The 17,346-nt window shown below is 42.5% G+C and overlaps 1 protein-coding gene across 1 annotated transcript in view; it reads left to right on the top strand.

Annotated features, from left to right (window-relative positions):
* LOC128735096 (serum response factor homolog) overlaps positions 1-17,346 on the top strand; it is a 416,200-nt gene that overhangs the window by 395,947 nt on the left and 2,907 nt on the right. Inside the window, exon 3 of the mRNA XM_053829584.1 lies at positions 10,655-11,186. Within this exon, the coding sequence (XP_053685559.1) occupies positions 10,655-11,186 (532 nt within the window). The remainder of the gene's footprint in view (positions 1-10,654; positions 11,187-17,346) is intronic.

Here is a 17,346-nt window from a genome sequence, read left to right as displayed (position 1 = left end):
CTGACGGACGCATTGACGCAGCATTCTTTTTGGCCCTTAACGGATAACCCTTCAACGGAATAAGTATACACAATTTGAACTAAATCGGAACACTTAAATTTGATTATGCATGACTTTTTCCATATTAATCTCTATTTCGCCTACCTCTTTGTTTACATACCTCCCTCTTTACGTTCGTTTCTTCTATTTGCCCTGTTGTATTTTGCCTCTCTCACTATCTTTACCTCCTCTTTCTCTACTCACTCTTTGTCTATTTCCCTACTCTCTATTTACCTCTCCTTTTTACCCTCTTTTTTGATTCGCTCTATTTCATGTTTTTCTATTTCCTCTATTTCTTCTTTCTTTATTACCTCTATTTCTTATCCTTTCCATCTCTCTCACTGTCTCTCCACTATTGCTTTTTCCCCTATCTCTATTTTCCTTCTCATGCAGCAATTTAGGTTTTATTATGTTCCTCTAGTGGTTTTCAAGACCAGATTTATAAAACCACTAATAAAACTATGAGCTTCACTTGAACCTTCTGAGGACCGCTATAAAACTTCCTTCGGACCAAAAGGCCAACTTTTAACCTCTTGAAGAGTCAGACCATAAGCTCAAATAGGTTTGTTACGCTCTGCAGAAAGCACTAACAAAACCGATAATGCTTTTCGCCGCTTGATGGCAACAGCCATAATCTAATGAAACTTTCCGCTTTATTCGACAAAGCTATAAACCATAAAGCTTACTATACTTTTACTTTCTTGACGACAATCCGTTTATTGAATCCATGCCGAATTCAGGAGACGTCTCGCGGTCTTAGGCTCCCGCTCTCCAGTCGTCCCTAACATCCGCTACTCTAGAATCCACATAAACAGCGCTCATCCAACGGGTACGGGATCTGCCTCGAAGTCGTTGGCTTCTGTCAGGTTTCTGCTAAATATTGGTTTCGCTCGTCTCTCAACCGGCATCCTAGCTACGTTGCCAGTCCATTGTAGCCTGCCGTGTTTTAGTTGTTTCACAATATCCGCATCATTGTATACTTGGTCTATTTCATGATTCATTCACCGCTATACCCCTTCGTCTAATATGCCGCCAAAAATTGATCGCAGGATCTTACGCTCAAAAACGCCAAGAGCTCGTCGGTCGCTCTCTTTCAATGTCCACGCTTCATGGCCGTAGAGTACCACCGAGAGAATTAGTCTCTTATAGAGTGCGAGTTTTGTGCAGAGTGGCAGGCTACGGGCCCTTATCTAGCTACGTAATCCATAGAAGGCTCTGTTGACAGCCGCTATCCGCCTTTTTACTTCAAGACTCACATTGTTGTCACATGTCACTAACGTACCAAGGTAAACAAGTTCGTCGACCACTTCAAAGGTATCACCACCGCAGTTCCAACACCCGAAGGGCTACCACGCTCTCTACCAGCCACCATATAGGGTATTGTCGTTATCGTCGGGCCACTGTTATGGTCGGGCCATCACGATTTTACAGTTTTAGTAACGCATGATATCTATGATTCAAGCATTATAAAACTTCTTACTGTGATAGCTAACTTTTCACAATATTATGGGGTTCAATCGTGTATTCAAAACACCTGTACTGAATTCAGTGACTAACAGTGACTTACAAAAAAAGTTTTTCAGGCGCAATAAACTTTTCTTCAAGAAATGATTCATGAAGTGCAATTAACAAGATAAATTTTGAAAATGTATGAAGTGTGTTGTGCTGCACATGAAGACTATAGAAAAATCCCCTCCAGTAAGGTGTTTGGGAAGGCTAAGGTGAATTACTAGAAAAGCGCTATTTGTAAAGGTCGGGCCACTTGAGTAGTCATGGTTGGGCCACCATAATTTTAAGCGCAGAAGCGCAATAATCGCTAGAGAATGTCAGTCACGTAAACTGTGATGAAATAAAGCAAAATTAATACGATGAAAACCTAGATTTTTGTTGTTTTTTTCTACAATGAAAACTTGTACACTTCGGAAAAGGCGATTGTAGCAATATTGTTTTTACAAGATCGCCAAAATTTCGCAAAAATGCAATTAAAAATAGGGTATTTGTACCTATATGAGTCGTTGTTCACGGAAATCATTCTTTTCATGTTATATAGAGACAGAATTTCAATACGTGTGTCTTAGATTTTCTGCGGTGGCCCAACCTGCACAGCATGGCCCGACTATGACAACATTTTTTGTCTTCACGTAAATGCCTATAACTTTTTTATTTTTCAATCAACCAGTTCAAAACTTTTCGAAAATATAGCTTATTCTTAGACCTTTGCAACGATGTATTTATATTTCCTAAATTCCTTTGGAAACGACAGTTGTGGGCGAATTCCAAAACGACCACGACGACACTCCCCTACTTATGTTTTGCTAGGCCCTATCCTTGAAGCTTCCTCCTTAAGATGCGTGTGCGCTTCTTCCAGAGCTCTACGGTCAACACCAATGATACCGATATCGTCCGCAAACCCCAAGAGCATATGAGATTTCGTGATGATGGTATTGCCCCGTTTTATTATGTTACTATACGCTTCAAGCTTACCTATCACTTATTGAGGAAGTGACAGGCTGGAGCGAGACATGTGCCAATCAGGGATGACTAGGTTTATGGACCTAGTACCCTGATCGGCGACGCCAACCAGATCTCCCCTTTTTGAGATACTGCAGTCTGCGTACTATTTGTGCTCCACGATTGCAGAGCAAGTGTTCCGAAACTGAGATTCCGAAGATGATATTTACTCGGACAATGTCCTGTCTCAAGACCGGTAAGCTTGCTGAGATCTCTCTAATTGAGACTCAGCAACTTTTGAGTAACCCAGGGGTGGATACTCGACGTTATATATTTTTAGATTGTTTGAGCGATTGCACAGCCACCCTACTGGCCATAACTGTTCGGCTCTCCTTTTGTTTCAGCCCACCCTCCAGCACACAGTCAGAGATCAGGCAGAGTGAATCTCGACCCGTGAGTAGAGAGTTGGAGCCACGTCTTCGTTTGTCAACTCACAACAAGTCGGCGTGTAGAGGATAGACGAGGATCAGAACCGAACCTCAGCTAGCGCATCGTTCAAGTCCTCTTCCTCCCCTACTCTCCTCTCCACCTCATTCGTTTCTTTGTTTTTCGGGAGAAATCGTCCACTGCATCAGTGACCGGCTTGATGGAGCAAGGGCAAATTGCTGTGGCAGGGCGCCCTGGTACTTCACAGGCTCCGTTGCGGCGAGAGAATTTATAGAACCCCCTCCACCATTCATCCCTCGGCACGGGTCGCGTCGCACCTTGGATTAGGGGTTTATCCATTCAAGTGTTTACATAATAGCCATGGATAACAGCTATTACAACCGTCTCCTTTAGGGGCTTTGGATCCGCTGTTTGGTTCCTGGGAGTCAAGAGAACCATCCTGCAGGAGATTTTACACTTCAGCCTTCGCATGAGTGCCCCCTTCTCTGTCCGCATACGACCCTAGTTTCCACCGGTTGTCCGATTTCCACTAAGGAGCGTATCCCGGATGGTACCTCGAGAAGACATAGGAGTTGCTGAATAAGAGGCTGTGGAACCACATGGTGGTTCTGGAGCGCATTATTCAACCATTTACCATCCATTCCTGTCACAGGAAGCAACTAAAATGATTTAGCTAGAAATTAATATTTAAGCTATTTATTTTGTTGAAACAACCAGTTTTGAAAAATTACAAAAGTTCAATAGCGCGTTGATTTCATCCATCTGTCATATCAATATGCACGATAAGCTTTAATACGCATATGCTATAAACCAACGAAGATTGCTCGAATTTTATTGAAATAATATTTAATATTCTATATTTTATTATGGTCACTAGAAACCAAATCGATCAGGGTGATCTGACAGTAAAGCTTTAACTTTTCTGCTCACGGATGTACTTTCAAGTAGGCAAAGCTAGCGAACTGATTTAGCTTTTTACCAGAGCGAAAAGCGAAAAGATTTATTAAATTATGGCGGTGGCTGTTAAGCTTAATCGGTATTATTGCTGCCTTCAGCAAAGCATGATACGGATACTCGTAACCTGGCCCTTAAAGAGGTTATAAAAACCTTCTAAAGAGTGGGCCACTTGGTCGGAAGACAGTTTTATAGTGGTCATCAGAAAGTTCTGGTGGAGCTCATAGTTTTATTACCAGTTTTATGAAATTGGTCCTGAAAACCACTAGATCATCGTATTAAAACTACATAATTGTTACTTTAGATGTCTCACCCGTTATCCTGACGCTTGATTTTGAACCAAGCACGTATCAGCCTAATCAGTTTTGTTGGAAAACCATATTCAAGCATAATCTGTCACAGCATATTTCGCTTAACCGAATCGTGCACCGCCTTGAAATCTATAAACAAATGGTGAATCTGCAAGATGAATTTCCGAAATTTATCGAGGATTTGTCGCAAGGTGAACATTTGGTCCGTCGTGGAGCGTCCCTCTTGAAACCCGCACTGATATTCGCCAACAAACGTTTCCTGCAACGACCTCAGTCTGAAAAACAGGATGCGGGATCATACCTCTAGTATAACCTGATGAATTGCACATTATTTGCAGCCGTTCGCTTCCGGCTTTTAAAAGTCCGTCCTTTCCAGCTGCTTTGCCGTTTTCAGCTATCCCGCTGCTTTTCTAACCTCGTTTAAAGTTGGTCCCAGCTTGTCCATCATCTTCAACCGTTATCCTATTTCTGTTAACCGCTTCATCTTGTTCCATTCATCTGGTTGTTTCCAACCCCTAACCACCGATCTTTCGGTAATCAGGTTCCCCTCGTTGAAGTTGCACATAACAGGAGTTGGTACGGTCCGGTTCCTGATACCGTTGATCGTACTGGTGATGCTTCTCGTATCGTGTCTCTCGAAGCTATTCTCCGCCTCCGCAAGAACGCGATCCCAGTGCAGTGCTGGCGTTACTTACGACGGTGAAGTCTATTTTCGGCAGCTCTAGCATCTCGGTATCTCTCTGCTATGGGGTGTTACAGTGGCAGCCAAAATGTACCTTCTGGCTCGATTCTTCTCATCAGTCACTCGTTGGCACTCTGCGTCAAACCACTCACTAGAAGTGGCTGCAGCCTAACACTTCGCGTGCTGTAGTACTGATCACGTCGTGAATATGCATCCACTGTTCGTTCAGGTTCTCTCCAAGTTGTTCACTGATCCGCTCATCAGTCTTCCGAGAGTCCTCTGGAGAAACTCCTTCCGCTGATACCCGCCAAATTTTTCGATTTGAATACAGTGGACAACTGGGCGCGAGTCTTGCTTACTACGATAGTGGTTCGATTCGACGTTTGGTCCCCGGAAGTAAAAGAAAAGTGCCGGTCATCAACCAGAATGTGGTCAATCTGAGGCTTCTCCAATAGGGTGTTTCCAGGTGTGCATCCGAATGTTCCAACGTGCAAAATAGGCACTACAGATAGCCATTTCTCTGACTAATTAACCTCAGGTCATTGTCGTTTGTGTAAGAATAGAAGCTTTTTCTACCAATAACGAGACGAAAGAACTCTGCACGTCCAACCTGTGCATTTGTGTCCCCGATGATTATCTGTATGTCCTGTCTTGGGCAAACTCCACATGTCCTCTTGAGAAGATCAACTTCTCTTCTCTTTTACAGTGCGTATGCATTTAACAGGCTGTAGTTAAATAATTTACCCTTAATCCTCAACACGCATAGACGGTCATTAATGAGCCTCCACCTAATGACACGCTTCACGTTTTCCTTGTAATACAAATCCAACTCCACGCTCTGCTGTATTGTCACCACTGTAGCAGATATGATACTTGAATATCGTTCTCGCAATAGTCCGTCCATCGTACTTCCTGGCTGCAACCTCGACCTTCAACCACTGCAGCTCTCTTGCCAGGATATCCGCTCATGCTGGTTGAAGTAGAGTCCTGACATTGCAAGTACCAAATTTCCAATAATCATTGTCCTTTTTTTTGCCTGGGTCCATACCGATTATTCCGTCGTAGTTCATTTCCTAAATTTTCCTACCATAAGTTTTTTGTGCATGCTGTCTTACCAGAGCTGCGATACCTAGTCTCGCGGACAGAACTGCCGTCTTGGGTATAGCTGACGAAATACACCGTTTCATGAGTCAGCCGCCCGCTCTGGATTAGTCGCTGTTGTATGCCGCCCCTAATCTGGGATACCGACTAGTACCACGAGGAGGTAGGGATATGAGTTGCTGAGTAAAAGGCCGTTCACCAGCCAAAGCATAAAGCTTACTGCGTAAAAAGTTAAATCACCCACACAGCTTTACTTGAAAATATATAGCCGTGAGCAAAAAAGGTAAAGTTTCACTGTCAGATTGTCCTGGTCGATTTGATTTGCAGCTACCATAATAAAATGTTCGAAGAAATATAATAAATTGTCAACAGTTTTCGTGGTTGTACATCATATGCGCATTAAATTTTATCGTGCATATTAGTGGTTTAATTTAATTTGTTTATTCATCTTCGATATAATAAAACATCGCACAGATATGTTACGTAGTACTAATAACCGCTAATCTAAACACAGCGGGTTGTTATTTTCGTAGGCCGTGCGGTGAGTCGATCGTCGAAAGAATTTCGATTGGCGCATCACTCGTGACGGTGCGTTGAATCGTAGTTCCTCAAGAATAGCTGGACAGTCAATGCGATCTGCTAACACGTCAAATATCATCATACGTTGTAGAAGTATTCGTCTACTTTCCAGCGTCGGTAGGTTGGTCAGCATACACCGGTTTACATATTGTGGCAGGTTTGTTCGGTCTCTCCAATTAAGATTCCGCAAAGCGTATCGGATGAACTGCTTTTGTACTCGTTCGAGTCTGTTGACGTGAACAGCGTGATATGGTGCCCAAATTTGCACTCCATATTCTAGAACACTGCGTATGAGCGAGCAGTAAAGTGTTCTGAGGCTATAAACATCATCAAAGAAATTGGTGTTCCTTCTCAGAAAACCTAACATTGGATATGCCTTAGCCGCAGGGATGATTCCTCCTCAGAAGAAAAAAAGAGAAGAGAAAATTTCAAACTGAGCTCAATCTTTAACGTGATTTATTCTTCTCCGTTTCATTTTAACTTTTCTCTTTCTTGCTGAACGCGGTTGTATGAGCATCCGCACATTGCGCTACTCATTGAGGAGCAACTACAGAATGTTAATACCTACACTTTGAATACGTTGATGCGATGCGCCGACATATGACAACTACGGGTAGTTTTAACATGGGTAGTGCGTTGAGAAAAAACTCCGATTGTAAATAGCGGTCATTGCGATCAGAAAAATATTAATCCATTAATGCAGTTGAATCATGATTCTTACATTTAATATATTCAGTTGAGTTTGGCTGCCCGTGAATGCAACTGCATCATAGATATGACAACATTGGAATTCCCATGTACTAGCTTCTTGACGCGCACCTACAGGAAATTCCCATTATAAACAAAGGTAATTCTCCGCTAAGATTCAAAATTTAACGACGTTTGATTGTCGTGACAATTCTGAGTCTATAGTTTCAGTACGCGCACCGGTTGCTTCGTTTTCACGGTTACTGCTGTAGCTACCGAGAGGACCGAGAGCGAAACCGAAAGTTTATCATTTAAAGAGCGCAATAAGAAGTTTTTCCGCGCGTCAGTTTTTCTCTTTATGTTTAGTCTGTTTCTCATTGTGTGGATTTAGTTCTCATTTCTGAAAGCACTTCTGCTCATTGTGTTGAAAAAAAAAAGTTGCACTTTTTGCACAATGAGTGAGGAAATAACAAGCCTGCTTAGCCGTAACGGCAGAGATATGTTCCACAAATTTCAGTTTGCTGTCGATGAGAATCCCCAAATCCTTCACAACGCCTTTACGTTTTAAGCTTGTTGTCCCCATGATGTAATCAAAAACCATCGGCACACGTTCCCTCGTGAATGAGATTATGCAACATTTGTTGACATTAGCTTTCATCCCATTCGCTCTACACCATTCAATGCGCGCGTCAATGTCCATTTGGAGCGCACAGCAGTCAACGCACAGGTCATCAGCCTATAACAGTTTCGAGAATTTCAATTTTCGGCAAAGATCGTTGATGAAAAGAACGAACAGCAAAGGTCCCAAGACACTGCCTTGAGGAACTCCGGACTGTCAGCCACTCAGGTAGTCCCATTCTCCTAAACTTCTCAACCGCCAGAGTATGTGGAACCTTGTCAAATGATATTGAAATGGTAAGTGGCTAAAAACAACGCGCCATCAAAATATTGCAACTTTTGAAAACCAGTTATTTAAACAAAATAAATATATGGTTTTTTTTTTATTTCGATTGCTGCTTTTCGATGAACATTAATAAAAAATCATTCGGCCATCATCAGAAAATTTTAAATGTTTAATAAACAAAAATAAATTATTCGAAATTAATCTTCGTTATTTATCACCGCTGTATGTCCACTGCCTTTGGTTGTTTGTAGCGATCTGTTAACTATTTTCCTATTGCATTTTACCGCTTCCTGTATCATTTGTTTTTCTGGTTTTTTCGTAATTCGGATACTCCTTTTTACAAATTACATTCCCATAATGAGAAAAATAACTCTTCATTTCAGTATTCTAGTGAATTTTTCTAAAAATACACCATGAATATCACGAATTATTAGCGACACAAAAACGACACAAAATCGTACATTACTATTCATCATTCATGTGTTGCCTGATATGTCGGTTCAGTCATGGTTTCATAGAATTTCAAACTTTATAATTTCATGATTTTATTTATGGAATCAGAATCCGGTTTCTTTCCGTGTATTCTAATTCTTGCATTACTTGTGCATTACTGTTTGTATTTTCTTCTTTTTATTTTTACATTATGCATCCTTTCTGTTTCCATTGTTTTTGCTCCCATACCAATTACTTCGTTTTTATAATTATAACTATAATAGTTTCAAGAGTTAAATAATGATCCAACTTATCGCATTACTAAAGCAAATGTAAACTTTTCTCCGTGCCTACTTTCATCGGAATCATCCGTCGTAACTAACGTGTCTACCGTTCGTTCAATCAGACCGATCAGCACACAACCTTACCAAATGGCGTTTTTTTATTCCACTGCCACCAAGTGCAAAACAAAAACATCTCCGTCCCTGCAACCGAGCAACCGAGCAACACCACGCAGGCTAGTAGCTTTGCACAGCTCGCTCGCAAAAGACAGCAAAATTTCTGAATCTGTAATTTGTCTTTGTGGAAATTATGGAAAATCAAGTCTTCAAACCGGCAAATCTCACAGCCTTATCAGAGGCCCACGGTGTTCCACATCTCCGGCTCGGTTCCCCTTCGGACTACCTCGTGTTATCAGATCGGTCGATTTTCACCTGCCGTCACGAAACATGATGTTTTCCAATTCCGTTTGGGCGGTGGTGAGTGCGAGTGGTGGGAGAAGAAAACTGCGTTCTGCTACCGTCATCCAAATTCGGTCGGAACCCTCCTATCAGCAGCTACACGTAGAGCCTGTCATATTGGAGCAGCACATATTGCAATAGAGAACCCATCGCGGCCAGTTGTCATGTTACCGTCGCCCCTCCGAGAGGGCACTGCGCTGGCTGGCACCGTCGATGTGTTGTTGCGAGGAACTTCGGTATGCTGCAAACATTCGCTAGACTGACGGACTGCTGTTGCGTATGCTGCGAGAGTTTGCAATCGACCTGATGCCGATGTCCATTTTGGAATACATTTCGAGCGGCCATATCAGGATCCTCATCATGGCGAGCGCACGTCTTCTCGCTTTGCCAAAGTGTAATGCAAAGCAGGTGAACGATGCTTATGGAGTGCTGACGGTATGTATGCTGGATGTGCGGTTGCTGCTCGGCCAAATGTTGATGATGATAACGATGATTGACAAAGATGGAAAAGCGTTGGCAGATCACGGGACTGCTGCGAGGCGGGAAAATGATTGCATTCAGAAGACACATTTTCCAACCGACTTAACCCGTACTGGACGTGCTTTTAAGATAAGATTTTATTTCCATCCATCTGGCAACTTTGCCTGTTATCACTCCCGCTTCATCTTCATAGCACCAGTATATACCAAACAGGGACGACCTCATAAAATCATGAATCTCGCGTAATAATTTTTCGCTTCATTAATAAATACTCTCGCCAGGATCTCCGAGCGCACAGCTCGCAGCAACGCAACGGTACGCCACCAGTTCACCTCAAAAAAGGAATTCCGAACTTATCGCATTGCATTCCGGTTGGCCGAAGCATTTGATCTCGACTACCCCCTCACTAGTGCGCGATTACCAAATCCGGATAGAATATTTTATTAATGAAATTTCTTACCTTCTTGGAGCGAATGCTTCGGTTCCTCCACTCGCAGCATCCTATTTTGGTTCCGTACAATAATGTAATCTGCTGTAAGTATCGGTGATCGTTTTTTATGCTTCACCGCGATCGATTTTCCACATTCATTCGTCTTGTGGGCACATTAGCTAAAAGTGTCGCCGCTCAATGAAACTGTCCAATATGGTAGCGACATCGAGAAGTGTATCTCCCTATTGCTAGCCGGCGCCCTCGTCGTTCAGTCAAACTGAAATTGGACAAAAACAATTTATCTCGCCTTTGGCACACGCTAATCCTCCTTGGTACTCCATTTTATAAACGACCGATCCTATACTAATTGCGGGCTGTAAAGTAACACTTTTTTTCTGTTCTTCTCTGCCTTTTCAGGATGATCGTTCCCCGATGTCGTCCGGTAGCGATACCGACGATTATTCGCCGCCAGACTCACCTGGACCTAGCTGTAGTAATAGTAACATAAATACTGATGCAATCAATAATAGTAATAATCACAGTGTTAGTATAGCGCCGCAAACGTCATCTTCTAGTACGTCAACTTCAACTTCGGCAACGGCAGCAGCTGGCACTGGCAATGGCAACGGAAGCAACAACACCAATATAGCACTGTCAGCCATCCAGCAGCAGATCAAACAACAACAGCAGGCTCTCCAGCAACAAATTCAACAACATCACCATCAACAACAACAACAACATCATCAGCAACAACAACAACAACAACAACAACAACAGCAACATTCGTCATCTTCATCACCATCGTCATCAGTTCAACAGCATCATCAACAACAACAACAATCACAACTGTCCAACAACGTTATTTACCCAGCAACAGCCTTAGCTAACTTACCTCAGGATATGCTGGTGAGCCTGCTGCAATCCGGACAAATTCAGCTACACAATGAGGGTAAGTTAGCATCTACTGGTGAATTTCATTAATTTTTTCACATCCATTTACGTCTAAATGAGATATGAATCACACAGCTTTCTCCAAAATTATCAAATTTAAAGCTTAATGCCCTAGAAACTGTCCAAAATAAACCCGTATTATCCATAAGAGCGCACTTATGGAAATATGGACGACTAAAGTTTTTAAAGAAAACACTATTTTTCGGGGCCCTATTCTGTAAGTCACGTCGAGCAACTCGACTCGACTCAGTCACTGTCGAGTGTCGAGAGCGGAGAGAACGGGTAGCATGGCGGCGCAATGCACGACTAAAACAAAGCAAGCTCAGGCGTCACTTTCTAACCGTTTAGAAACTAGCTTTTTAGTGGTGGACTCAGTCGACAGTTACTCGACAAAATCGCGTCGCATGTGACTTACATAATACCAAACGTGGACTAGTCGGCTTACAGAATAGGGCCCTGAATTTCCGATTTATTTTACAGACTTTTTTCGCTAACACTCAAGTCTTTTTTTACACGGTTTGTTTTTTCCGATTTCTCGAAAACGGTGCAGCTAAGGAATTACACTGAAGTCGCTTTTTACGCGGTTTTTTTACGCGACTATTTTAACGCGGTTTTCGAAATTTACGCGGTTTTTTTTACACGGTTTTCGGAATTTACGCGGTATTTTTACGCGGTTTTCGGAATTTACGCGGTTTTCAGAATTTAGGCGGATGTGCTCAAAACGTCTATTTTTCGCGTAGTGTTGAAATCCACAAAGTTTTTTTTACGCAAAATTTTGTTTTTTTACGCGGTTTTTTTACGCGATTTTCGGAATTTACGCGGTTTTTTTACGCGGTTTTGATTTACGCGGGACGTATCCTGCGCGTAAAAAGCGACTTGAGTGTGTTTACAATCTACGTGAGGAATGTCGAGCTGCTCCCAAATGTATTGAGAAATAAATTAATGGTCTCTAAGTTACCCCGTTCTTAATACTCAAAAAACTAAACCGTGTAAACAAAGTACTTGAATGTGTATTTTGATACTAATTTTGTGATGGTCCGATCACGGAATTGGCTGAAAAAGGGCCATAGGCCAGTATTCCAGTGCCACGAGGAACAGACTCGACGCAATAAAAGCATCTTTCAAACCAAAATACGAGAAAACATAGTTGTCCTGGCGAAAATCTCTATTTAGAAACAATTTACCAAAATCAATTGGTAATTGACAAAAAGTGTGTAAAAGGTTTTTATGTAATCTACGAGTAATCCTTCAATAGAGTACCCCCCGAGCAGTAAGTGGCAAACTAAATCTTGATGTCGCTGCCGTCGCTGCTATGTAACTCCAGCACAAATAAATATTGATAAAGGTACATAGATATTTTGTGATGCGTTTGACAAACTATTTCTGGAGGGCGCTACCGACAGATTTTACACACAAAAAATCGATTACTTCCTTCGAGCCTGTTAGTCTGTTCTCTGTGCTACTGCTATCCTGTTAACTTACAGAAATTAAAGATTGTTTTATTACCAACCCTTCGCTCAGCACCAACCCTTCGACATTTGACCACTTCGATCCAGAGATACCATTGACACAGATTTTTTCGCACGCCTAAATTTGGGACCCTATCATTTCCTCCGCAATATTTAATTTTTCCAATATTATTTTTTCTGTAATATACACTCCCTCCACAATTATGGATCACTTTTGTGTTTCAAGTTAAATAACTCAGTTAAACAAACTGTTTTAAGGTATGAAGCATTTTTGCAACAAAATATACCCTATTAACTAGCTTTTAACACATAAAACATCCTTTAAATCCCGACATTGATGCTTTTTCAATGAGCGTACAAAGTTGTTATCGAGCATCTATCAAAATGTCTGTCGTTTTTTCAATCAGCATAAGCAGTACGTTCCTCATTCATATGGTTGCTATGTGACATAATCACCAATTTTCGAGCAAAAAATGTCTCGTACATAAAGATTAAGCTAAGTTTTTTACGATTCAGTGATTTCCAATGATTTTCCTGTAAAAATAAGTAATTTTCAAAGTGATCCATAATAGGGACCAAAACAAGGTAATTTTTCACAATTATGGATCACTTTGATTCCAATGTAATTTTTATAAATTCAAACAGTTTAGCACCTATTACAAACATTTTTTAAGCAGAATCGAAAGCTGCACAGAGCTGAGTTTTTGGAAAATGCTGTTTCTGAACTACGCAGTACAGGAAAGCTACGTAAGGCAGTAAAACGCTATGATGGTACATATGCAACGGTTCATCGCAAAAATTAAGCGAATGTTAGCTCTCATGCAACAATCTAAAATGTTAATTTTTTCCTTAAATTTTTAGAGAGTTTGAATTTACTGGTTTTTAGAGCTATCGGTCACATACGCGCGATTTCCTTCTATGTTAATTTTTTCGGTTTATTGTCGCCTTTCCACTGTTTCATACAGAGTCGCATCATAGCAGCGATTAAATTAAACTCTTGCATCGATTAACTTTTCCGAGATCCACTGTACCTACATCGTTAATAACAATTCGGAAAAAAGAAAACTTCATCCTATACTAGTCTTTTCGAGCCTAAGATTCCTTTTCCAGGACAAAAAATCAGTCGTGAAATCACGAAAAGCATTCCCAAAGGCTGATCGGTAGGTGTCTTCGAAGAAGGACGGCAGGCATCTAAAGACAGACCAAATGCCACACAAGGTCTTTCATTGAGAGGACTCGCTGCGAAAAGTGTACTTTTATTTTGATCCATAATATGATGAAAATTGTTTCATAATTGTGACCGCTTCCAAAAGTGATCCATAATTGTGTATTTGATCAGTCATAATATAAGCCTTATTTCCGTGGAAAACTTGCACTAAATGGATTTAATAACTGAATCAACTGAAAGATTACATATTTCTGTAACTAAAACCATTTATAAACTGCTTTTAAACAATAGTATGCGCTACAATTGATTGTTTTAGAATCACACTTCTGCTTAAATGGTCCTTAATTGTGGGGGAACTGTACATAGTTTATGAAGTACTTTAATTATCAGACACATTGGTAGAACCAGAACTCACAGGAACTGAAATAATTGGTGGGTCCCAAGTTTACGCGTGCGAAAACATCATGGCATCTATGCTTCGATCCCTTTTTATCAGTAGCACATCCTTGCCACAACACAACACATTCTTATTTCACTACTCTTTTAATGAAATGGCAAACGTGCGCATACATTTAGAATCATATTACAACCGATCACTAAAGCTGTAGCGCACTTTTTCGACACAGATATCAAATGCGGCTAAGTTTCATCGTCTCGCCGTAAATAATTTGCGATCCGTTGGGACGAGGAACTTTTGTCGTTTTTCTTGGCACACTTCCCCAACACAGACATCAAATTGGTCTAGGTTTAATCGCGGTCCTAGTTGGTAAACGGCTGGATAATGCGGAATATAGACCCCATAGTGGTCGTTAGCCTTTTATCCAGCAACTCCGATCCCGACCTCCTCGTGGTACCTGCCAGAATACGAGCAACCTTAGCGGAGATCGGGTAACCAACCCCGGTGGAAACTAAGGTCGTATACTAACCGGGAAGGAGGTATAGTGAGTCTCGGCACTATAAGATGGCAGCCCCATCGCGAGACTCGGTAGTGTTGCCCCAGAACGGCTACACACCTAAATTAAACAAAAACTCACAAAATTCAAACAAATTCGGAGCGGAATATTCGGCATTGACCTAGGCGACGGAACAAGGACGACGAATGGAGACTCGGTACTTGGAACTGCAGATCGCTAACTTTCGCAGGTTGCGAGCGGGTGCTGATTGAACAGCTTGAACCCCGCAAACTCGGCATCGTAACTCCGCACGAAATCTGTCGCAAAGGAGAGAAGGCATGGAAGATCCGTGGCGGAAAGGCCCAGTTTTACCAGAGCGGTGGCGCTACCAACGAACTGGGAACGGGTTTTGTAGTGCTGGGCGGAATGCAGGATCGCGTGATAGATTGGAAGACGATCAACGCGAGAATGTGTGTATTGAGGATAAAGGGCCGTTTCTTCAATTATAGCATCATTAACGTGCACTGCCCGCATGAAGGTAGACCCGACGATGAGAAAGAAGCGTTCTACGCGAGGCTGGAGGCAACGTACGACAGCTGCTCGTCACCGGACATCAAGATCGTCATCTGGGATATGAACGCCCAGGTCGGTAGGGAAGAAATGTATAGACCGGTGGTAGGACCCCATAGCCTGCACACCGACACAAACGATAACGGCCAACGATGTATAAACTTCGCAGCTTCCCGAGGCCTGGTGATCCGAAGCACCTTTTTCCCACGTAAAGATATCCACAAAGCCACCTGGAGATCACCTGACCAACGTACAATGAACCAAATTGACCACGTTCTCATAGATGGCCGGTTTTTCTCTAACATCACGAACGTACGCTCCCGTCGGGGTGCGGATATTGATTCTGACCATTACCTAGTAGCAGTACATGTGCGCTCAAAGGTGTCCATCGTATACCGGACACGTCAAAGCCGCCCTCCTCGGCTGAACATCAGGCAGCTAGACAACCCACAAGCTGCCGAGAACTACGCGCGAGTACTGAATGAGGCACTGCCTTCCTCCGAGGAGACGCTGCTCACGGAGGACATACGCGCTCTTGCCGTGTTCGAGTGGAAAGTGCTGCGGACGATATTTGGCGGAGTACAAACTGAAAGCGGAGAGTGGCGGAGGCGTATGTATCACGAGCTACAGGCACTGCTTGGAGAGACTCCCATCGTACATCTAGCGAAAGTTAGCAGGCTACGGTGGGCCGGACACGTCGTAAGGATGCCGGACGACAGTGCGAGTCCTCTTCAACAACCCCACCGGAACCAGAAACAGGGGGGGCCCAACGTGCACGATGGCTCGACCAGGTCGAAAGCGATTTGCGACTTCTGAGATGACTAGGAAATTGGCGACGAGTGGCCCAAGACCGAGTTGAATGGAGACGAGTGCTTGAAACAGCACGAGCCACCCCGGCTCTATGCTGCTGAAGAAGAAGAAGAAGAAGAAGAAGAAGAAATGGAAATCCTAATGGAAACCGTCTTAATGGAGTCTACGTAGCATAAGGAAATTGATTTAAATGGAACCATCATGGAATAACTCGTGATCCTGACCGTATAGAAGGTTGTTGTCTTCGACAAAAATACGTGGCGCTAATGTATATGTAGAATTCTTATAGAGGCTGTATTTTGTGCTGCAGACTATATAGAAAGTTGCACTCTACGGGAAGGTTATTCAAGTGAATGTCTCCATCTCCTTATACGGTGGAAAAAGAATTCGATTATATTGCGGGTTAGGTTGACGATTTGAGTAGAAGGTTGGAGCTTGGCAGTAATGATAGGGTGGTGTCTAGACTAAAGCATTATGCTATGCGATTAGCTAGATGCCAAGCTCCGGATATGAAATCGGATAAGATGAGACGGGAGTTGAGCGAATTTATACGGGAGAGACAGGGTCGGGCGACGAAATTTTTCGGAGGACTTGGGTGATGGCGATGAAGAACTTTTCGGAGGACTTGGGTGATAGCGATGATTTGCGGATTTCTTTCTAACGGTCTATTGCAACGATCCCCGACAAACCAACACGAAGCAGTCAGAAACATACAAATGTTCGACTTGTGCTATCCTCCAATGAGGTTATCGATAAGCGATGTTGAATCGGTTCTCTCGGCAGTAGACTGTTCTAAAGGGCCTGGTCCTGATGGACTACTAGAGCTATTTTTGAAACAATGCGCTGCAATACTTACTCTTCCACTCAGAATGATTCTAAACAGCTTCCTCACCACTGACGTCTTCACCCGTGCTTGGAAGGATGCCTCGATGCCACCTATTTACAAATCTGGCAACTTGATCATCGTCAAAAATTATGGAAGTATTGTGAAACGCCAACAGGTAGATGCAATCTCATGGACTTCACTGAGGCTTTCGATAAGATGCCACACATGGTAGCAATTGAGAAAATGAAGCGTATAGGTATACCTGATTGGATAACTGGCTACACTCTTACTTGAATGAGCGGACTGCTTCCGTAAATGTTCAAGGAATTGCTTTCCTATTCCATCTGGAGTACCCCAAGGTAGTATTCTAGGGCCATTAGTTTTCGTGCTTTTTGTTAATGATATTAGTAATTGTTATTTGT

This window comes from Sabethes cyaneus, chromosome 2 (assembly GCF_943734655.1).
Source record: "Sabethes cyaneus chromosome 2, idSabCyanKW18_F2, whole genome shotgun sequence".
Classification (NCBI taxonomy): Eukaryota; Metazoa; Arthropoda; class Insecta; order Diptera; family Culicidae; genus Sabethes; species Sabethes cyaneus.
This window is presented reverse-complemented; position numbering and strand designations above follow the sequence as displayed.